The sequence below is a fragment of the Galleria mellonella genome, unplaced genomic scaffold (genome assembly GCF_026898425.1).
Source record: "Galleria mellonella isolate WM207_F2 unplaced genomic scaffold, CSIRO_AGI_GalMel_v1 utg312, whole genome shotgun sequence".
Lineage (NCBI taxonomy): Eukaryota > Metazoa > Arthropoda > Insecta > Lepidoptera > Pyralidae > Galleria > Galleria mellonella.
The window spans coordinates 4,742,498-4,768,042 of NW_026442074.1; the positions used below are offsets into that span (position 1 = coordinate 4,742,498).

Sequence of the window (25,545 nt, forward strand, 5' to 3'; positions counted from 1 at the left end):
ACTTTAATTGTGACAAAACTAAACCTTTAGATAAAAAAGGAATTTCCCAATTTGTTTACAACTGACGTATTTATGAGGTAACAAACATAAAAAAAAAACAACCGAGTTTGAGAATCTTCTTTTATTTGAAATCGGTTGAAAAAAAAGTTTTTCATTGCTTCTAATTAATATAAGCTCGGTTATGTGATAAATCAACTGTTTTCAATTCATATAATTCACATACAAAGCATAATATTTTAATATTCCTTTTGTTTATGAATAAGCGAAAGGCTATTAATTTGTTTTTATAGCTGTCTACAAGAAACGTAATACCTAGTAAAAAATAAAAAGTTTGTAAATACAACTGTAAACAATTTGAAACATTAATTTACATAAATAAAATGGAAATTATAAAAGACACTAGCAATCGTGTGTTGACTAGAGTTTGTGTTTAGAGATTAAGGATCACGGAAGGTATGTAGGTGCCAGTGTAATAATATTATACTAGTTAGATTATATTATTATAATATTGTTTTAATAAGATAATTACTATAATTATATTCTATTATAGTTATTGTAATTATACAACTTTCTTTCTTTTACAATCGATTGATTATTAAAGATCGAGTCCCATAGAAAAGAAAAAGATTTCAATTGTGACAAAACCAGTAATTTTGATCTATAAACTAAACACATTTTGATATTTTTTTTATCTACTGTAAGTACATCCTTTCAGATAAAAAAGAATATTCGAAATCGGTTTAGAACTGAAGGAGTTTTCTTTCTCTCTTCGTCCTCTTCATTACTGAAGGTCGTGTCCTTGAAAGGTGTCTGTTGCTTCTCTTATGATGTTATTCCATTTTGCACGGCCTTCAGCTTCTCGCAGAGCAGCTGCAATTGACAGTCCCGTAACGGTGGTTACTTGGTCCGACCATCGATTAGGCGATCGATGGAGGATCTGAAGGAGTTATGAAATAACAAACAAAAAGAATTGCACTGAATTAAGAATCTCCTTTTCGAAGTCGGTTGAAAATGATGTTAAACTTTTTCACGTATAAGTGCAATAGTAATGTAGGTATCCATTACCGTAAAACTACTAGTGCAATAAATGATACAGTGCACCTTAGCTCTCAGGATTGATGCTCCCATGCGTAAACGCTTCCGTGGGTATTGCTCGTATAGTGTGATATGTGATGTGCATGGCGTTATACTTGTTATAGGTGAAAGTAAGCATTTTCTATCAACTGTAGGGCCCAGACGTAATGTAGCAATAATAACCTCTTGCCATTAAGAGGTTCCAACCGGGCCTTATACACGGGAATTGAGTTTTCAAAAATCTTTAGAAGTAACTTTAATTGACTTACTTAAAAAAATCTTCTAACAAACATGTTTTAATTGTTTGCGCATTTTGTCATTTGCACTGTGTTAATTAACAAAATACATTCCTTAAAACTAATGTTAGTATTCATTAATATGACAGTAGAAAAATTTTATTCTTCTAAAAAAAATTTTATTGCTAATTTACACTACAAAAATAATTATTATTGTAATTATACAACTTTCTTTCTTTTACAATCGATTGATTATTAAAGATCGAGTCCCATAGAAAAGAAAAAGATTTCAATTGTGACAAAACCAGTAATTTTGATCTATAAACTATTTGAATTTACTGGGTACAGAGGAATAACACCTGAGTCCTCAGGAATGGCAACGCATGGGGGGTATCATGGGCGAAACAGTATACTCTATTATGTCCATGGTACTGCTCATGTCAGAATATAGGCGACGGTTACTACTTTCCATCAGGTGGGCCGTCAGCTTGTTTGCCATTCAAAGTTCTATAAAAAAAAAAAAAAAAAAAAAAAAAAAAAATATTTTCGAAAAAAAAAAGAACACTGTGTGTGTACTAAAATATTATCTTTATTCTTTATCATCTTTATTAGAGCAAGTATTAAAATCCATATTCGTAATTTCCACTTAAAAAATAGAAAAGGCAAAGTGGGGTCGATTCGGAGGCACCATTTCTTTCAACCTATCTCTTAACGTAATATTTTATTTGATAATTTCGAGAAATTTCTGTTTCGTGGACCTATGGGATAAATTAAATTTATAATAATTTTGAACCTTAAATCTATTAGAAATTATGATTCATATTGGTCCTTAGAATAAAGATTTCGTTGTAATATTAAATCGAAATTTTAAACATAGGTTTTACTCTCTCTTATTACTCTAATGGCAACTTAGATTTGACCCTGGTGTCTTATTTCTGTGTAAGCGTGTATTAAATACAAATATAAATGTCTCTATTGTGGGACATAGGTCAGGTTAAGGCATTACATCAATGAAATAGTATCTCCATGTCCTGTTACATCAGCATACAATATGTTATATGAAACAATTATAAATCAACTACATGCATTATTTAACAATAGACCGAACATAACATTACAAAATTATATAGTAAAACAAAACAAATTAAAATGAGACAATATTTTCGACTAATGGTTAATTTATTTATGTTTATCATTAATATATTAATTTGAATTATAGTAATATTTATTAATTATCATATTATGAAGGATCTTTTTTAATTTAAAAAACACTTGTTTTAGTTAAATCTCGTATATGTTTAGGCAATTTATTATAAATTAATGAAGCTTTCGAAATATACTATCTTTCATAAGTTTTGTTTTATATGGCACTACATATAATTGGTCAGTACGCCGCGCCCTAATACGAAATTAAAATTTTTCAATGTTAGTTTTTACAAAATTGGCACACTTATAAATATACGAACAAGGAACTGTTAATAATTTTAATTGTTTAAAATATGGCATGCATGTGTCTCGCATTCGCAAATTACAAATGATTCTTATGCAATGTTTTTGATATTAAAAAAAATATATATTTATCAGTAGAGTTTCCCCAAAACATACCTCAATAAAGAGCCTACACGTGTATGAGACTTTATTAAAAATGAAATAAATAAGGCAACACTTATTTCAGACATAGAAACGTTACAGAGTACAATTTGAGTATTGCATTACTCGTATTGTCAGATGACTTACTAGTGACCCCTGCTTACACTTGTCGCGTATGCCAGAAGTTGACTGTTGCACAAATATTGTAGAGATACAGGCTTTCAAAATAACCCTAAAATGTTTATTACCTCAAGTAATATACATATATCTATATGTGTGATAATACCTAAGAATACAAATGGCGAATTTAACACAATTTTCTACTATTCTACTAATGGAAAACAGACTAACAGCTGACAATGAAAGTTACTTATTGTGTGTTACCATAGAACTGCTATGAGGGGGTATGCATTATGAAATAGCAACAGAATGACGTCATTGAGTAAACGAATAAATAAAAATATATTTCCTTATTGGCGACGTATAACAGAATAATGGTAAACATAGCTATTTATCTATTCTGAACGGGCAATGTGAACATAATGCTTAATTATTATTTATTTTTTGCATTAAAAAAAATTAAAATGATGCTAAATACAGAAAACTCGATTTGTATCAATCTATAGTTAAAATTTATAGAGAAACTATGAGTTTTAAAATTAAACAATTGATTAGACATCATCAATCAAACATCAACTCAATAATTGTAATATTAATTCATACTTTCTTGTGAAATGTTATTGCAGATTATTTTAATTGTGATAAACAAATAAAAAACAATGTAGTTTGTTTTTAATATATAAATTACATATCTACTCGTATATTGAAAAATTCACTATATATTTCATGCTTTATCTTAAAATACAAATTTCAATCGAATATCCAATTTTATTCGAATAATAGCGTATAATATCGTTTGACTTTCGATTGTCAAATTATTGGCGTCATCCAAAAATAAAAGCACACGCAAAGCAAGGCAAAAAATATTCCCAATCTTCCTCACACTTTCGTGTTTTGCTCATTGTAACTATTACTGTCATTGCGTCTCATTGTATCACTGCAGATACTATCCTTCACCTATGTAAGTTACTTAATACAATACACAGAAAACAAGGATAAAAGATATGCAGATCAAGAATCTTGAATCAATCGTCTGATTACATTAGATCATGATTACTGATCAGAGATAAAATACTTTATATACAATGTAAGTAAAAGGATGGCCTTTTGCCTTTCATTTTAGTTACTTCAGCCTGACTAAAATTCTATCTATGTTTTCAGTACCTACCAATAACTAAAGAATAATATAGTATAGGTACTAGTATAGCACTATATTATCTGTGGTATGCATGAATTGTTTCGCCACGTCGTTTCGCAAACGCCGAACATCGGAAAACGGCGCGGTCCATGCTCGTTTGCACGTAGATCCGTCTGAGCAAATTTTGCTTATCGGTATTTTAATAAATTTCACATCCTATGATTCATATTTCCTTTTCTACAACTGGTAAATAATACAAATGTTACAACTGTTTATTTAAATTATTTTTGTAGGTACATTAGTTCTATACAGGATGAATCGAAATTATTTACTTCCTTTAAAAAAAAGCATCTTACTAGTTGAAGTAAAAATTTTGAACATAAAAAAATTACAAAACATTTTAGCTTCAAATACACAATAGTACAGCATCTTTTTGTCGTTTTTCGGCCAAATATTTTTATGGAAGAACATATTATCTAGGCTAGTTACAAAACTAATACCTGTTTAGTGAGATTTATACAAGAATTTATAAAAGTCATGTACATTACTATAATATAATACTGTTTGTCACTGATCATTACCTCATCGCCGCTTACCACACCCTAGACACTTCATACAAAAACGGCGGGATACTACTACATGAACAGATGATGTGCGTACACTTACAACAAACACATATGTATTATGCACATACACATTTTGCAAGTTTACTTTTGATCTATGACTTGAGTTCGTTGCATTCTTTTTTCAAACCGAACCGTTGAATCATGTGAAGAAAGTAAGATCAGCTTTAGAGAGGGACAGGAAATGCCCATACTATACAGATTTGTAGCAATTTACGAGGGAAAATCACACATAATTTTTTTACTTATTATGATTCTTAAATAGTATATTTAATTTAATTATTCAATTTTCATATATTAATACATTTGAATAGTTATATTGTTTATTTTAATAGTCTATTATTATTTATCAATTTGTCTATAAATGTTGATAAATTTTCTTAAAACTTTTTTATTTCAATTTCTGGTGACTCTCTGATCTACCATGTCCTACCTACGACTATTCTAGTTGTAGGGATGTAACTACTTTGAAATAAACAAAAATACAATTATTATGTTGTTAAAGAGTTGAAATACAAAAGAGTACAATAGACCTCTATGTTCACAGCAAAGCATTTCTTACCATAGTCTTCTTTTATGTAGTTATTTGTTGCGTATAGTAAATTTAAAATTGTTATCTATAATCGGAAACTCTTTATTTACTGCAATCAAAACATTTGAATAGTAAACTTTATGTCCCTGTAACATAATGGTATAGTTGAGCAATGAGGTCGGAGATAAGAATTAGACATTTGGGAACTGCAAATTGTTATAGAAATATTACTAAAGCATAACAATGATATTATAATAATTTTGCTATTAATGTTAGCTCTTTTTTTACACTGTATTGGAGTATAATTTTATATTTTAATAATATTACCACAGTATAATGAACTATCCTTACACCATGATATTACTATAATAACGAAAGTTTGTGTCCCACAACAAAAAACCGACTTCTATTGACTAAACCAGTTATTTTGATTTAAAAACTGAAATATTGATCCGACTTTGGTAAAATTCCCATGACACCAATTTGTAAATATATCCTTTCAGATAACAAAAGAATTTCCCAAATCGAAATCGAGAACTTTATTCTTTTTGGAGTCGGTTGATAAATAATATATTTCGTTCAAATAATTCATTCCTAACAATTTTTATTACAAAAAAAAGTTAAATTTATCGGTGATATAGCTATAAACTAACCTTCGCATTTAAAATTTGTATAATAATTACCGTAAACAAGTTTTTTTTTTTAATTATTTATATAATAAAATTTATTATGTAAACTTTTTAAATTATTATTTAAAAATTATTTATTTTAAAGATTGATTTTATCAATAAAGCCTTTTATTAATTCTATATATGTGATATTGTTATTTTTAACTAAAGGTAATATACATATATAGTGCAAATGAAGTAGATTTCTGTTTATCTATCATGTTTTCTCTTTCATAACATAACAACTACTATCTCATTTTATCGTTTTAAAACTTTAAAGTAAATTATCCTTAAAGAATAAATAGTACATTGCGAATTAACATTGACCGCTCTCTAAACTCCGATCGTGGAAACTCTGTACAACTCCTGCGCAGTCTTAAACTCGCCGTGAGCGCGCGCGCAAGTTTTGAATTTCCACGTGGTGTGCCGGTGGATACAGTGATTTATGGGTGTGCATCAGGTGGGTTGATCGATATTTTCGATAAGTAATATGTGAGAGTGGATGTATAATTAAAATAGTTAATTTAATTGTCTATATAAGTAACCCAGTGCAGAATTGACGCCATTATCATCTTTAATGTTGCAATTACAAATTATAGAGACCTAAATGTAAGTACTAAATTAAAATGCTAATTGTATTACAAATATTTTACTAATCGTAAATAGTTTTTGGCTTCTATCATGGTAAAATAATATCAAGAGAAAAAAAAGAGAGAATAAACAATTGATAGACATGAAATAGATACAAAAAATAAATTAGATGAATTGATAATCTCCTCCCTTTGGATGTCGCTTATAAATGTTATCATGTGAATAACTCGATTTGTCGTAAGAATTTCCCAGCCTCAATACCATAGATTGTACCATTGTACTAGGTACAATAGATAATATTATCAATTTAAGATTTAGTTTAAAAAATACCTTGATCTTAATAAAATTAGAATAATTAGACCACAATCTGGATAAGGCTGACAAGCATGAGAGAAACTCTGTCAACTGCAAAAAAAAATATGGAATAATTTCCATAATACTTTTTGCAGTGATGTGCATATACAGAAAAAATAAAACAGTACAAAAAAACTTTACCACGATGTTTTTTTTTAAGCAGCAAGTTAACGGCCCACTTAATGAAAAGTGGTAACAAACGCTTATAGACATGAACAGTAGTGGTAATTCTGTTTTCCTACATGAAATGAAAAGAGAAAACATTGGAGTGTCTACAAGTTATACAAAAAAGCGAAAATATTTTGAATATTTATTATTATCATCATTATTATACATTATTAATAGGCAAGTTAATCATAAGATTGATTTGTAATTAGCAATAATGAGCATATTTTGCTAAGTATATTTTGTAATAGTACAAAGCAATTTAACAGCATAATATGGAATTTATGTTTGTGGCATTACTCGTAGGTAATCCATTATTTCTTGTTCCTGTGGGAATCCTGAATAACCTTTTTCTCGTTCATATACACTAATATAGGAACTGTCGCTAAGGAATCTTATCTCTCTTGCTGCTTTATCATGATCATCTAAATAATAAAGACCATTCTAAATCACTTTATGCAAAGGGTTAAACCGTATCTCATATTTCGCATAGTCGATTCTGGTAAACTATATTTAAATTTGTACTAGTGTCTATCTGACACGGAGACGGAACAAGGAGATTTAGATCAGTACCAAAATAAAAATTTATTTATTTGTATTCAATCAGTTGAGCTCCTGTGACAAATTCAGGAAGAATTGACTACGATATTTTCCAGGGGGAACCATGTGGACGTTGACCTAATATTGATATTGCAAGAAGTGGATCTGTTAGATCCCATTACTAATCTCTTTCCCCCTAATGTCTTCTTAATCAGGCATATATAATTTGCAGAAGGAACTTCCAGAACCATTTATGACGTTTTTGTGTGCCAAGTTCTAGGTAATTTAAGTCAAGACCGGTTGTCAAGCCTATTTCTCAACCGATTGCTTTTCCATGCGATTTTAGCGCGGTCGGATCTATTTATTATTATGTATATAGCTGTGTAAATATATGTTGTTAGAATCTAGTCTATGTAGATTTCAAGGCGAATCTAACTACAGCCTTAATAAAAATCCAACGAATCGTTGAGACTACAACTTCTGTCCAAGATTCGGACATACATACAAGTACATTCGCTATAACCACATACTTATTTTAACAAATAGATGAACAAAAAAAAATGTATGTAAATAAAATGTAATTATGTATTATCAAAACCCTTTTATTATTTATTTTTCTTATACCTTTTGAGGTACGCAACCCTGAAATGTTGGATGCTTCGTGATTACCATAACGAGTTTTGTCAGTATTGCAACACCATTTTCCCCTTACGAAGGAAACTTGAAGCCGTTCCTTATTAACACTTTACTTTTAAATTGCCCTATGAAGATTTATCAGCAGAATTATTTAATTTCGGTATTTTTAATCCTGTAGTTTGTAATCGATAAATAAGAATTAGGAGATTCCTAATCGAATTATGTATTTTATAAGTTACAAGATTTATAAAATAGAAAGGACTTACTCCCTCGTGTATTATACTATATACTTAGTTTATCAAGATGAGTGTTTTTTCTTGCGATCACTATTTCATATATAGAATAAACTAGAAAGGAATGGTGTTCATACAGTTTAGTTAATATTTTCAGCTTTTTATTATAACATAAAAATGAAAATGATTTGATGCTTATTAGATTGTTGTCCTTTGGCAAGAAATATCGAGAAAGGAATTTTATGCCATTTAACTGTTAAATCAAGGTTCGTATAACATAATATAGTTATTTTTTATGTATTACTTTTTTTAAATATTAATTGGCAGCTAGGAATAGTTTGTACAGGAAAAAGAGAAACGGGATTTTTACATTTTCTCAAGCAATCTTTCTCTTCTTAAGAACCTTTTTCGCACTTCACGAAATATTTAAAAATTATTTGAATTGGTGTAGTTGTTCTCGAATTAAAGCAAGTTTTGCAATTACCATTGGAAAATTATTTAAGTATATAGATTGATTTTGTCGTAAATAATATTGAATCTGTGCACAATCGTATTTATATGATTATAAACTGAAATATCTCAGCTCAAATACGATTTAGCTACATGCTCACATTAAGATTGTTAATTTTTCAAAATATACTAATACCAGAACGCTAAAATCAAATATTCTCGAAAACGACGCCTACTTTACCCATATTCCTGTGAATACTTATATAATCTATTTCAATAAAATAAAACGAAAATAAAAACAATATTTTATCGAAATTATCACATAAATACTTTCTAAATGAAATAAGTAACAAGTAGAAATATACAATCAATATTTTTTTTTATTTATACTATGTACTACTTATTAGACATTAGTAGACTGACAGTCTACTAATAATAAAATAGTCAACAACAATCTATGACATCTATACGGACGGACCAATTATTTATTTATATACATTTTAAGTTCTAATACCGAAAGAGTTATATCTTATATTCTTCACATATTAATTTTGTTACAATTTTGACGTTTTTATTGTTTATTTAAATAGTATTTAAATGCACATCAATGGCATAATTACATAGTTAAAGAGTTTACACGTTTATAGATACGAAATGAGTACCTATTTTCCGCGTTGTGATTTTTGTCAAGTGCGATTGCAACACAAGTTCAGGAGTTCCATACGTCGCAACCGACGGTCAGCATTTTGCACAATATTTACATTGATACTAGTACATCGCAATAAAATCGACTGTGTGCTAATTAAAAAATAAATATTTGTTTAAACATATTTCTCTGATGACATCATGACTGATGAGTAGTATTGTAAAACTTTTTTTTTATGATGATGCTGTCGATTGTTTGCATGATATTTTAAGCGACAATCCATGGCCCCTGATGGATTGTCGCTTATATATCATATATCATGGACGAAATAGTTACTACTGTACTATACTCTGTTATGTCCATGGTACTGCTCATGTCTATAGGCGACGATTACCACTTTCCATCTGGTGGGCTGTCAGCTTGTTTGCCATTCTAAGTTGCATAAAAAATAAAGAAATGACTTCAAAGGTTCACAAATTTGGATTTATTTTTATGGACCACAATCCCAATTTTTAATATAGTTAATTACAAACTACCTTTTGTCCGCTATTTTGTAGGCGTGGAATTTGAAGGTGGAAATAGACCAATTCTAGATGACGTATTAAGACAAAATGCAACGGATTTTAAGTTTTGACCTCCAACAATACAACTGTTAAAAAAACATTCAGTTTGATGCTGTATTTTTTTTACTGATGCCGTAACAAACAGGCAAAAATTCTAAAATTACTGATGTCGTTTCTATTGCATTTATAATAAACTTTTATATAAATTTTCTTCATAAATGCTGTAGTATAGTCCTACAGAGATCTTAGTTAATTATATATATATATATATATATAAATATAAAATCTTGTGAGGATGTTTGATGACTATGAAACAACCATAAAAAAGAATCTAATGTTATTCTCTACAAATCCTTCTTCGCTTTAAACGACTTGCTATGCGCTTAAATGCATCCATGATGCAGTGAAAGTCAGTCGGTAGGTAGATACTTTATGACGAAATACCATATACAATATTATGAATGAAGTCAGTAACGTACTATATGCGTGCACCTACATATATCTTCTAATATACGAGTATACTATATGTATATATATCCTATCTTTAAACGACGTTAAATAAAAACTACTTTTCGTAGTAATATTTATGTCTATACATTTATACATAAAATAAAACTGGTCGAATGTTTGCACATAGAAAAAAAAAACGCTAAACACCTAGTCAGAGGGATGTTAGAAGTCAAATTGAACGCATTCAGATTTTTCCAAATTTTTTGTTCCTTGTTTGTCTGTTTGTACGGGCTAATCTCCGAAATTGTTGGACCGATTTAAATGGTTATTTTTTCTAATTCCATTTATTCGGGATCGTAGTAATATATTGAGACGTGGTTTATTGATTACATAGTATATAACCCGCAATGGCTACTAGTGCCCTTTACTAACAATCCCTTCTCCCCATCTGGAGGGGATATTAGCGCCAGACTTCGTATTACCTAGATGCATTATGTAATTGCATTGTAATAACATTCAATAGTGTTTTAGAGTTCATTCGACTAAGGACATTTATGGCATCTTCATACTAATTGAGTATTCAGGTACTTGGGCAGTCGTTCTTTATATATGTATATATTTAAGAAAAATATATTTTTTCTCGTCTATATAAAAGTAAAAAAAAAATTGAAAAATTGCAAGTTGGAATCGATATTGCCAAAATATAGGTATTCTATATGACCTATCTTCGTCAACTTCATTGATATCCTAGTACTGGATTCTCTCACCTTAAAAGAAGTATAATATAAATTGCTAACTAACATTGGTCAGGCTGATTGGTATACCAAACCTACAGGATTTTATATCGATTTGTACTTCTCATAGACTGGCATGTTATTTTTTTAGTCGTTTCTTATGACCTTGTGTGGATATTTAAGATTGTATTCCATAATAAAAAAAGCTAGTTCAATTGTGACAAAACTAGTTATTTTCATTTAAAATCTAACCAAATGAACCGATTTTGATAACATTTCTATGGGAGCAATATGTAAGCATATCCTTTCAAATAAAAAAAAACCGAATCGGTTTATAACTGACGGAGTTAAGAGGTAGCAAACGAAACAAAATACAACCGAATAGAGCACTCCTTTCTTTTTAAAGTCGTTTGGTAAGAATAATGAAATAATATATGTTATACAGAAATTATATCTCTTCAAAGTTATCATATCCTAAGTTGTTTTAGACTCATTGCATGTATATTCCTCTCCTTGAATTGGAAATAGCCAAAATTCATACTTACCATAATGTTTTATATTACAGAATCGTAAATAATTTTCTACAAAGACAATTCTGTTGTATAAAACAGTTTGTAGTAGCTACGGAACCATGCCATAAACGTGACTAATTACTTGCTCGAAACTGGTTTTTAATTGCATTTACTTTACTAATGTTGCTTTTAGTTACACTCAATGCAAGTTGGTTCGCATAGATTCTTCGACCTTTGTAGCGGTCGTCCATCCTTCACAATCCCACGCCTTATTGCTGGTCACGAGTCTCTTATAAGCATTTGGTGACCATACCTCTTGATATGGGGTTTAATTTCGAGTTTTCTTCTTATGTACTTATATTTAAAGTTGTATTCTTCGAATTGAATTTTATGATAATTCATATAGATAAAAAAGTGGTGATGTATTATTGTATTCTTACTTTGTCACCATACAGACATATCGTAGTAAATGGGAGAAAAGGAAATGTTAGTAATGGGGTCTAATTGACCCATTGCTAGCAATATACCCTATCAGGTTGTCTTCCACAAGGTTCCCTCTGGAAACCATCGTGGTTATTTGTTGTTAAATTCGTCATGTTGGGCCAACTGACCTGGTTTTATCCTCACCTATAATCTCTCGCTGGTGCCAGTGTGGGAGCTAGTGGTAATACTATTCCATTATCATCCATTTAATAAAAAAAAAACATAGTTAATGTATACTGCTATCTCAGATTATATAGACAGAGCGTCTCCATACAAGTGCTTCGCCAAAAACATACCAACTATTTTCCATGTGTAAATCGGATTACCATAATGTATCATTTATTGCTCAGTACATGGGAAAAATTATATTGTAAGGTTAAATTGAAAAATAAAAATGATACAAAATTCATACTAATATATATTTTTTAATGGATGATAATGCAATTGTAATCCCGTCTGCGCTAACGGTATGCGCTGGCGAGGCACCAGTGAGGAATGACAGGTGAGAATGAAAAGGCAGGTCAGTTAGCAAATCGTGACGAATATACCTAGAATTCAATACGATAGTTTCCAGGGAAGACCACGTGGAGGTCGACCTACCAGAAGACATTTGCAGTAATAAAACTAGTAGTACGTATTACTAACAATCCATATGAAAGAACAAGATAAACAATGAAAAGCCAGAGTAGATCGCTGGTAACTGTAGCAAAATCGAATAACTCCATGTCATATGATCGCGTTCTTTATAACAATGACACAGTAAGTCATGAGAACTTATGAAGTGTTAATAGAGTAAATAGACTGAACGGAATGTGCAATGATCTTATTCACACAATACATACAAGAATCAATAGAATTATACTGTGGAACAATTTTTTTTATATTATGGAAACAGATTGCATTGAAGTAACAACAATGTAATGTTAATAATTAGAGAAATATTCTCAAAATATCTTCATTGTGTTATACATAGTATATTATATCCTTACTTATATTACAAATAAGAAAGTGAGTTTGTTTGTTTGTATATACTTACTATATGGAGGGGGGAAAAATCGCTACTAAAAATATCTTAAAATTCCTATCACAAACAAACGGCAATTAGCAGCGAACTTTAAAAAAGGATGACCACAATAGATCACAGAGGTCGTAGTGTGACAGGTTTTTCTGCCTGAAAAACTCTATTTCTCAATAGTAATAATAAATAGCTATTATCACACCAAGATATGCATAAATGAACCATGTACCAACTTTGACAATACATTTCCCCTCTGCCTTTCGTAATAGCACATCCATAACCACCACAGTCACACCACGTCAGTTATGTGGCCTCAATTTATGTTTATGTGCTCATTGACCTTATTAAGTGAGGCATCACGTAACATCCCACGACCTTGCACCCGTGTAATGTCACATTTCTCATTGTTATCGTAACCGGATTTTAATAAACAGGTTGAAAACAAAATCAACATTTTTTGTCAGTGGTAATATTACCAATATTACCAATTTTCAATAATGGCTATATAGCCATTATTGAAAATAAAACATGAATCGAAAAAGATTAAAAAAGTTTAGAGCCTCTCATACTACTTATACTGCAATAAATTGTGTTGTGACTATTTTGTGTTACTGTAGCATACTCATAAAAAAATTATGTTATTTCATTTATATATTTTCTTTTCGTTTATATGTAATGTTTTATTTTTTGTTTGCATATGTATCTATATCTGTTATTATTTGTGTGCTGTAAGTAATGCATATAAATTATATACATATCTATCGACTTGAGAGCAAGACACACCGTGAATAAAAAAAAATCAATTATTTCAATCATTAACAGCAAAACTAATTATAGATCAACACGGGACTTAATTTCGTTGATTTCAAAAAGAATTTGTACAGAATTTGCGAAGTCATAGCGATAATATGTACAAAATAATGTATATTGTAACTATATATAAAAAATATACAAAACACATCTAATAATTGCTTTTATATTTTTAATAATGTATATTTTTTGCGAATTAAAAGTGTAATTACTGAAAAAGAAAGACGTTCTCAATTCTATTGTTTGTACTTGTTACCTCATAACTCTGTTATTTCTAAATCGATTTGGAAAATCGCTTACAGTTTGATCAAAAAGAAATTTTATCAAAATTGGTTCAATACTTTAATTTTTAAATTTTTAAACTGGTTTTGTCACAACTAAAGACGTTACTTTTGTGGGACACAATCTTTAATTATTAAGTTAATACATTATTTGTATTAATCCTTACTAATATAGATAAATAGATAGATAATTAATGGGAAAGCGAGTTTGCTCATTTTTTATCTCTTAGCGTCTTAACGGCTTAACTAATAACTATGAAATTTGGTATACACGTGCTAAATGGGATTTTTATCTCGGTCAATAATCCTATCTCAATCACGCGAACGTAGTCGAGGGTTTTTCCCCGCTAGTGATATCTTAAAGAATCATTCGATCCTCCTACAGACTTTTTTGAGCGTAAAATCAATAGGCACGTAACTAGGTAAAGTTTTTCGCAATGTCTCTAAACCTCTTCGGCTCTAAGGTCGAAATTCACAAGTGAACAATGTGCGTTACCATGTGACAAGGAGTGTTACATAATCGTTACGTGACTGTCATTATGGTACATATAGGTACTCAATATTGCACAGAGTGTGAAAGGTGTCGTCTTTCATACTCTATATACTCATTCATTGCAACTTTATATACTCATATGTCCTTCAAATTGTACAGGCAGTTATATAAAATGTATTGCTGTATATATAGAATAACATTTTATGTACAAAAATCATTACATAGATAAAGATTACACCCCACAAAAAAGAATTACTTCAACTACGACAAAACCTAAAAATTAAACTACTAAATTGATTTTGATAAAATTTCTACGGGATTCTGTAAGTAAATCCTTTCAGATAAAAAAGAATTTTCCAAATCGGTTTAGAACTGGCAGAGTTATGAGGCATAAACAAAAAAAAAAGAAAAAATTACAACCGCATTAAGAACCTCCTTTTTTTGAAGTCGGTTGATCAATAAAAAAAAACTTCATTATTGAGAGTTGTTTTTCTTCTTTTTCTCATATTAAGTGAAAATAATTTATGATATTAAGTATGAATAGTTACTGCTCCTTAGAACTATACTTAAAAGTCGCTACACAATACATTTTTAAAAATGTTTTACTATTTAAGAGAAACATACAGAACATATAAGATATATTATAAATAATTATGATAAATAAATATAAGTTTATACTTTAAAATATCCTCTTCTTCTTTAAAGGGATTAAAGATGTAAAAAGATATTATTTTTGTAATCCAGAAAACTGTAGAAGTATCTGGATTCTATGAAGAAATATTGACATTACATATTTATGCAAATGTGATTCGACTTGTCAGGAAATGTTTTAGTCTAATCCTGGAAAAGAAAAAAAAATCCTAAAGTATTTTCCTTTACGATTTGAAATAAACGTTCCCAGAAATTCTATATAAATAAATTTTACATTAGTTGTACTATTAGCACACTTACCAAAAAATACAAATAGATAAAAGATGTACTTACTTACGACATAAGAAACTATTGCTAACAAAAGTCCATAGTTTTTATTTTTTATTTTTTGATGGATATAAGTTCGTCTTTTTTTTATGTCAAATGATAAGTGCTCTTAGGCAACGCTGCTTTTTTTTATTCTTCTGATATCAATATTAACACTAGGTATTGAAATTCAATATTTAAGAGACGGCAATATGATTTCGTAAATTTTTGTATATACATTACATAATTTTTTTTTTTAAATTAGATATTACAAGATAAAAAAAAAAAAATAGATAAAACACTTTCAGTTATTTAGTCAGAGTGCATTTTTAGTTATTACCAAGTTCTTATTTTTCAACTTGGTGTGTTTTAAGATGTACAAATAAAGTTTTAGTAATAAAAATATATTCATAAAATTTCTATTTAACCACTTCAGAAAGATAATCAAACCGTTCACAGTTTAATCATAATATTTGTAATCAAACTAAAGAATTTATTTATATACATAATTAGATATTAATTACTGTCTGCACGAATGAATATTAAAAAAAAAAATAAAGTATTAATAGATCACGAATATATTCGAAGTTTATATGTAATGAACTATAATAATAGTGAAATTACGAGGTTTGTTCGGAAAGTACGTATAAAAGTTTTTTAAAAATTTTATTTTACAATTATTCAGGTAAATCAATTTTATCCCCTTCAAAGTACTCCCCCTGTGACATAATGCACTTGTGCCAACGCCGTTTCCACTGTGAGAGGCTCTGAAAGTCCTCTGGTTGTCATAGGACATGTAATGAACTATAATAACACAAAGTGCAACCTTACAAATCAGCGGTAAGATCTGGTTTCATACGCATGAATGCGCTAGACCGATGTAGGTTATCTACACTCTCAATATACATATATGTTAGGGCAAAATCAAAGAATTCTTTTAAGAAAAAAAAAAAGCATTCTTTTAAGAGTATTTTACCAGTAAAACAACACTTTTTCTAAAGAAACATACGAAAAAACTAATAGTTTCGAGTCTTATCTATACTACCTTAACAGTTAGAGGGAGAAGGGATTGTTAGTAATGGGGATTAGTAGCCCCATTGCTAGCAATATACAACATTAGGTCGACCTCGTTGTGGTTCCCGCTGGAAACCATCATGATTGATTTATTGTTAGATTCGTCACGGTGGGCTAACTGACCTACTTCATCCTCACCTATCATCCCTCGCTGGTGCCCCGCCAGTGTAAACCGATAGCGCAGGCGGAGTTACAATTTCATTCTCATACATTAAAAAACAATTGGACGAGCTTTGTTAGTATAGATGTAATGTCAAGTGTTCATTACTATCAATACATATATAAGGTGTAATCAAAGGCATTAGCACCCTTTTAAGAGAATATTCTAAAAAGTATATAGTATAACTAAAGAATTTTCTTAAAGAAACATGTGGGTAGACGAATAATTTAGATGTAGATTTTGAGTCTCATCTGTGAGTATACGAGTACTAACTAAATAACCTAATAGTTAGCGCGCTGAATTAGTATAGATGTAATGTCAGAATATTCATTCATGCTTTTTTTTAAACTCATTTCTGCATCAACTGATTTTAATGAAATTTTGTATATTATTTGCATCAATTTGAGATATAGTATAGTTTTCTCCTAATAGATGAACTGTACCCGGTAGGCGGCGAAGCAATGTTCGCCAGGTCAGTTAGTATAAAATAAATTATATAAATGTTAATGACCTATTAATGAACGATTAATTTAATAAACATTACATTTTGTAAATAATTACCCAATAAAATTATTTGAAGAACCGGCCAACGTGTTAGGAATGCACTTAATGGGGTTCCATGACCGATTCATACAAGAATGCCTTGAACTCTCTATTACGTTTTTAGTTTGTTTTTGCAATTTCTGTAATTTTATACTTTTTATTTTCATTACGATATTCTTTATTGCACTCAGAAATAGAGTAGCAATCATAAATATTAGAAATGTTGTTATCATATTTTAAAGTGCAGACAGAATATGTATTTCATGAAGAATTCAGAGATGTGATCGTATTTGCACAAACTAAAGTTTAATCGCAAAATTTTGTAAGGTTACTGAGTAGCTCCTTGATCATATCTAAAAAACAGACGTCGGCGTAATTCAAAATAGAAAGCCGAATTGTATTTTTTTTTTTTTAATTTATTATATTTTTTCTTCACCATAAATGCTAGAAGTATTTAATTTTGCATTTTCATAACAGTAATTTTAAATTAATTTTAGAATACATTTTATTTATTTATTTATGTAAACTTTAATGACGAATAAGGTGTGTTATAAAAGGTGGACTTAATACAATAGGCATTTGCTACCACCTTACTTTTAGGATGTAAAGATACTCGATTTTATCTTTTTATTTATAGTACTTACGTTTCACGGTAAATAGATTAGTATCACATCATCAAATTCAGGACACTTTGATGATATAATGTCGTAAAATAAAAGAACAATTTTTTTTTTACTATACTTAATATAGATATATAGAATAGTGTACATTATGCAAAAATGTAGAAAAGTTCTTAAATATTATAATCCATAACAATTATTTTATATAGGAAATTGTATTTAATTTTCTAAGGGCTATAACAATCTCGCTTTAATCGGCCTTGCCGCGCTATCGTGTTGGCTTACCCGGAAGATCTTCCGGACTACGGTATTTGCTCATAAGTTTCCAGCGGTTGTATTAACATTATACTTAGACACGATTAGAATTGTATAGAAGGGGCGACCTTCATTATTAAACTAATAAATTTAAGTATACACGTCAATATATCAATTAATATAGTAAGTACTTCGTCTAACGAACCTGTTTTATAGACAAATATATTTATATTATAATGACCTTACATGCACTACCTAAATTAGCTTGGTAATTGCTGGTTTGGATAGAAAAAACACAGTTGATCTTAGTGTACATTTGTCTTATATTAAATACTATCGACCCGTCCCGGCTTCGCATCGGGTCGGGTGGTCATTTTTACATTTCAAAAAGTGGCCATTAAGGCTGCACACGCGACGGAAGCTTAAAAATGGAGTAACTTCTCCCGTTTTCCTAACATTTCCCTTCACTGCTGTGCTCCTATTGATCGTAGCGTGATGAAAAGTATACTATAACCTGTCCAAGAGTATGAAAAATAATTGTACCAAATTTCGTTAAAATCCGTCGAGTAGTTTTTATTTGTATAACGAACATACAGACAGACAAAAATTTTACTAATTGCACTTTTGGCATCAGTATGGATCACTAATCACCCTTGATAGTTATTTTGGAAATATATTTCATGTACAGAATTGACCTCTCCACAGATTTATTATAAGTATAGATTTCGTCCAAAAAAATAATATTAACGGTCAAATTAATTTTATTAAAACTATTCTTCATTATAATTTTAATAGTACTTCTATTAATCCGATAGAAATCGTTAGATTCGTCTTCTTTCACTTTATAGTATAGTATTAAATATACTAGGTGAAATGTGGGCAATAATAGTCGACAAATCATCACCATATCAGCTTTTAAATATCTACTGCTGAACAGAAACCTCTCCTTCGGGGTTTTGCCAGTAGTTGCCACACTTGGCAGGTGGATTGGCAATCGCAGTTAGGCTTTAGAGATGTTTTAAGAGTGACGCTGCTGCTTATCTCTCGCCCTCCCTTAGTCGCCTTTTACGACATCCACGGGAAAGGAAGGGGTGGCTATTCTATACTGGGACCAAACGATTATTAATAAACCATACTACATTAATAAATGTAAATTTTGCCCAACATACTAAGAAATATTTAATTATTTTAATTTCTAATAACAGTATTTACATTATCTATTTTCAGGTACAAATGAGGCGGAACTAATACAAACATGGGTGTGGGCACAGTGGCTTCAGTGGCCGCGAAGTCAGCTCTGGCGTTTGCCGGCGTCAGTACCCTGAGTTTCATACCCATTATGTTGGCAACCCTCGCTTACTTCAACTACAATCTCATAGACCCCGAGAACAGGCCTTTCAATCAACAGAATCTTCGAGAAACGTACGATTTTGTAATTGTAGGCGGAGGGTCTGCAGGGTCAGTGGTGGCCAATCGACTGTCCGAAGTTCAAGGCTGGAACGTGCTTTTGTTAGAAGCTGGTGGACATGAGAATGAAATAAGTGACGTTCCTCTACTGTCATTGTATTTACACAAGAGTAAGATGGATTGGAAATACAGGTATGATATTGTTTTGTGCTTCATTATTTTCGTTTCTATTCTGGCAAAATAACATTTTAGTCTACTGTTACCATAATATTCAGACGGTTAGTATGAAATTTTCTTTCGGACTTTTTTCTTTTGCTCCGATATATTATGTTTTGTTTTTAGTCACATTTAGATCTTAATATACGAATAAAAAGAAGTTATGACATAGGTATATTCATCTTTTTGATCCTATAAGACTGACATTGAAATCTATTAGTTTTTCTGATACAATAAATTTGCAAATAAAATTTAGACATTGAATATATGACTAATACGAACGATATCAAGAACATTCTGAATAAGGAAATTGAGTGAGGATTTAGAAATATGAAACTAGTTATTATACTACGTATTATTCATATTGCCTTGACTTTTTCTACTTTTTTGAGGTTAGTGCAGTGTTTTCTTCTTCGATCACACACACACAAATCCCTGTCAACTGTCATTTATTCCTTACCTTACGTCAATCCACTTCTATACTTAATACTTTCCATGGTTTTCATTTCTGCATATTACAGTAGATATTATTATAGAAAATATATTAAAATTTCAGGACAGAACCACAGGACACGGCATGCCAAGCTATGATAGACAAACGTTGCGCCTGGACCAAAGGCAAGGTTCTTGGAGGATCGTCAGTTCTTAATACTATGTTGTATATACGAGGAAATAAACGTGACTTTGACCAATGGGAGTCCTTCGGAAATCCAGGATGGGGATACGAAGATGTACTACCATATTTCAAGAAATCAATGGATCAACGTAATCCATATTTAGCAAGAGATACAAGGCATCATTCTACAGGTAATGAAAATAATATTAATTTACTACTTAAGAGGTGGATTATGATATGTTATATGGAGTATGAGGTGGATAATGGCGACAAACATTTTTAAAACATGCTTAGAAATATTAGAACTTTCTGTTTAACTATCTGTACGAATATGTATGTCACAGACTTGTAGTTAACTATTGTAACATTTATTTCGATGATCATTAAGTAAAAATGACACCTATAACGATTACTCTAAATACGGAATACAAATAAAACAAAGACTTAATACAAAAGGTTGCAATAATAATAAAACTATAAATTGGTGAATTATTACTTTCAGGTGGTTATCTGACTGTACAAGATTCTCCTTACAACACACCGATTGGCGCAGCTTTTCTTCAAGCCGGTGAAGAGATGGGTTACGACATCGTGGATGTTAATGGAGCACAACAGACGGGCTATGCTTGGTACCAGTTAACTGTACGTCGAGGAACACGTTGCTCCACAGCAAAAGCTTTCCTTCGTCCAGTACGACTTCGTCAGAATCTTCATATTGCCCTTTTTTCACATGTTACAAAAGTACTGATAGATAAGGAAACCAAAAGGGCATATGGCGTGGAATTCTTTAGAGATGGTAAAATGCAAGTCGTTTATGCCAAAAAAGAAGTAATTCTTTCTGCTGGATCTATTGCGTCACCTCAGCTTCTCTTACTTTCGGGAATTGGACCTGAAAGTCATCTTCGAGAAGTTGGTATCGACGTTATACATGACTCTCCCGGTGTTGGAAAAAACTTACAGGATCATATAGCGGTTGGCGGTCTAGCTTTTAAGATTGACTACCCAATTAGTTTAGTTATGAACAGACTGGTAAATATAAATTCTGCGCTTCGCTATGCGGTTACAGAAGATGGCCCTTTGACTTCAAGTATTGGTTTAGAAGTAGTTGCCTTTATAAATACCAAATACGCAAATGCATCAGACGATTGGCCAGACATTGAATTTATGATGACTTCATGTTCAACATCTTCAGATGGTGGTACGCAAGTAAAAAAAGCCCATAGCCTCACTGATGAATTTTACAATGAAGTATTTGCTGAAATTAATAATAAAGATGTTTTCGGTATATTTCCTATGATGCTTCGTCCAAAGAGTCGAGGTTTCATTAAGTTGCGATCTAAAAATCCTTTTGATTATCCACTAATGTACCACAATTATTTAACGCATCCGGATGATGTTGGTGTTCTGAGAGAAGGTGTCAAAGCTGCAGTAGCTGTCGGAGAGACGCAAGCAATGAAGCGTCTTGGAGCTAGATTTCATTACAAACCTGTTCCAAATTGTAAGCATCTTCCTCTCTATACTGACGAGTATTGGGACTGTCTCATTCGACAATATACTATGACGATTTATCATGTTTCTTGTACAGCTAAAATGGGACCATCTACTGATCCTATGGCAGTAGTGGATCCTCAGTTACGAGTCTATGGCGTTGAAGGACTTCGAGTAATAGATGCTAGTATTATGCCAACTATTACTAATGGGAATATTAATGCTCCAACTATTATGATTGGTGAAAAGGGTTCTGATCTAATTAAAGAAACATGGTTACAAAAAAGAAGTCGTAGGTCAAAAAGATGCTCAAGGTTCGAACGAATAGGTGTTCAAAGTAAACGAAAATACCCTCTTTGCAACACAGAAAGATGACGTAGAAGGGTCTAGAAAACTAGACAATATGAAAGGAATTTAAGCCATATACTTTAGTAAATGCACTAGAGGGTGTTAGTATACATGTGATATTATGTATCTTCATTAGATATTACATGACGACTTATGTTATCAGTTCTAGTCTTGGATACACGATTAAGTAGGAATGAAAAATTGCTAATAATACAGTAATAGTTAAGTAGTCAATAAAATTATTGTATAAAAAAATAACACGTATAATGGTGTAAGAAATCTTTATAGGGTTGAATAATATTGTCCTTCAAAAATTGTACTTGAATTTAGGCAATAATTCAATTCAAAGTTGAAATTTATGTCAAAAAGTCTTACTTCATTTTCAGAAATATTAATAATTTTAGAGATTGACAAAACCTAATATAATGTACATTAGGTTTACGAGTATTTGTAATATCACTGTGAAATTTAAGAATGACATGGTAGTTATATACCAAATGAGTTACTTGCAGTGTCTTATGTCAACGATTCCATATAAATATATATAAGGTATAAGAACTTTTACACTAGGTTTAGACTATTGCTGTAAGTTTTTTTTTTATAATATCTAAGAAATTTCTTGTAGAAGAAACTGCTAATTGTCTTTCAGTATAAAATATTTTTATTTCATTATGATTTTATTATATTGCTACTATACTATATGGGGTAATGTCCAAGAACTTTATGAAGTGGAGTTGTGTACCAAAGTATTTCTTTTCCAAATATTGTTAAGATAAACATTCCTGGGCATGTTACTAACGCCGCCATTTTTAAGGATAAGGGTTTTATGTAATAGTATTTAAATTTTTATCATAAACTGAAATATTTCTTTAATTTCGCTTTGATACCTAGTTAAATCATACTTAAATCAAGTGTAACTTGCTGACTGAATTGGTCTCTTAATCCTAATAAAATTAAAAAAATTAATACGTAACGTGTATTTAAATATTATATATTTAAATGTAAATAATACATAATAGGATACAATATATAATTTATTAATTATTACGTGGTTATTTGAAATGGGTAATTATATTTTTTATAATAATACTACAGATTGTTTCTGTTATATTTTTTAATAAAACATTTTTCAAAATTCTGGAATATTGTGAATTGAACTTTAAATTTTTACAGTTAAACTATGTTTAACTGATTAGGTGTCGGAGGTCTACCTTTGAAACACAGATAATCCATGATTTAGTGATAAACTTCGTTTTGTACTTATTGTTTTTGTTCCATGGTTTATTTCCAGTGCTAATTCTGATATCATCTTTGGTCCGCATTTTGTAATAAAATAGGTTATGTCAAATAATGTCTCAATATACCAATAAATACATGAACGTCTAAAAGTTTATGTGTTTACAACATATGAAGGTTTCTTATCATTGATGGTCAAAGTACATTTTTAGTAATAGAGGTCTAAGACCAGTGACTATAATGTCATGGCCGTTTTAATCAAATCCCTACTAACTAAACTTGTCATCATAGATAGAGATTTAAACAGATTTCATTAATTATTATAATTTACGTAATTGCATGTAATTTACATATATACATTTTATCCTTAATTAGTATAAATCAAGCATTATATACCGAAATGTTGGAAAAACATTTAGAGAAATACCATAAACAACGTTACAAAATGTGTTTATGAAAGGGTTTAGTACGGGAGGAGGTATTGTATCAATAACTAGTAACATAAAAGAAAAATGAGCTTTAAATTAGAATAAGGTCAAAAATATCTTATTATAATTTTTATTATTAAATTCAGCCAGTTCTGCGTTGTGTCCTTACATGTTCGTTGGGTGATTGTTCCGTAACACAGGATTCTTGTGAATTAGACGATTGGTGTGATGATAGCGTTGCGCTTATAAAATGAATAAAATAATTAAATTTGATAAAAGCACGTGCTAAAACTGTTTAATAAGAATTGTAGTAATAAGAAAAAAAGTATATAACTAAAACTTTTTTTTAATAAATAAATACCACTAATGACGGCTATGGCTATAACATAGCGCCATCTAGTTAAACAAAATTTAAACTATACATAAAGAAACTTTTATTAATAGATACATACATATTATACATAGATAATATCCGAAATAATAAAAAAACAGATATATATACTCATGAATACAAAATGTTAGTATTGTGTGGAGAACCCGCGACCGTCGAGATATAAAACGGCGAGTTAAACCGCTACACAATCAAGGTCGACCAAGTTTAGTGGTAATATGCTTAGTTGAATTATAATGTATTTACATATATCTGTGTCTATAATATTTGTAACAGTTGCAGAATGTAGACATTAATGTCATATGAATAGATTAAATAACATCAATCAATTCTATTACTCAGCTTTTTTGATATCTTTTTTTAAAGTCAAACTGGTGGTTTTAAAACGTAGAAAAAAAAATACCAATCCTAAACTATGTTTTACACGTAATTCTGCACAAGGGTTCTTTGTGACGTAGACTATGTAAAAGGTAACGAATTTCAAAAAGTTTCCCGAAATTTTCATAGGAACGAGAATTTATTTTTAAATTTGGGTGTGTACGTGTGTAAAGTCGCGGGCAACAATTAGCTGAAAAGTTTATTCATTTTTTCCTTGATATATTTATTACAGACTGACTAAATAATTACGGCCTCATTTTTTTCTAATTAAAAATTATCATTTAAAAATAACAGGAAACTAATTCAATAACGCAATTAAATTAATATTAAATTTAGAGGAGTATACTCCCGCGAACAGGGGGGAGAGGGATTGTTAACAATGGAGTTTGACTGCCCCATTGCTAGCAATATGTCCTATAAGGTCGACCTCCACGTGGCTCCTCCTGGAAACCATTGTGAACAATTCGTCACGACGGGCTAACTGACCT

At 30.3% G+C, this 25,545-nt stretch overlaps 2 protein-coding genes across 5 annotated transcripts in view; one reads left to right on the forward strand and one right to left on the reverse strand.

The window, feature by feature from the left end:
* The window catches only part of LOC113515226 (flotillin-2), a 293,605-nt gene that overhangs the window by 69,486 nt on the left and 198,574 nt on the right, over positions 1–25,545 (reverse strand). The window lies entirely within an intron of this gene.
* Positions 6,336–22,724, forward strand: LOC113514948 (glucose dehydrogenase [FAD, quinone]). Of its 2 annotated transcripts, none has more exons than XM_026899045.3 (4): positions 6,336–6,441; positions 19,777–20,148; positions 20,729–20,979; positions 21,291–22,724. In XM_026899045.3, exons 2-4 carry the CDS (start codon positions 19,805–19,807, stop codon positions 22,649–22,651), a joined length of 1,956 nt encoding a protein of 651 aa, XP_026754846.2. In that variant the 5' UTR covers positions 6,336–6,441; positions 19,777–19,804; the 3' UTR covers positions 22,652–22,724. The 2 variants fall into 2 exon arrangements, with proteins under 2 accessions (XP_026754846.2, XP_026754847.2); XM_026899046.3 differs by having other exon boundaries at positions 6,369–6,590.

Bases quoted from the DNA above. Each gene is read 5' to 3' on its own strand.
- LOC113514948 (XM_026899045.3), top strand. From the start codon at position 19,805: ATGGGTGTGGGCACAGTGGCTTCAGTGGCCGCGAAGTCAGCTCTGGCG. The intron at 20,149-20,728 runs GTATGATATTGT...TTAAAATTTCAG, and splicing joins AAGATGGATTGGAAATACAG to GACAGAACCACAGGACACGG. The intron at 20,980-21,290 runs GTAATGAAAATA...TATTACTTTCAG, and splicing joins TACAAGGCATCATTCTACAG to GTGGTTATCTGACTGTACAA.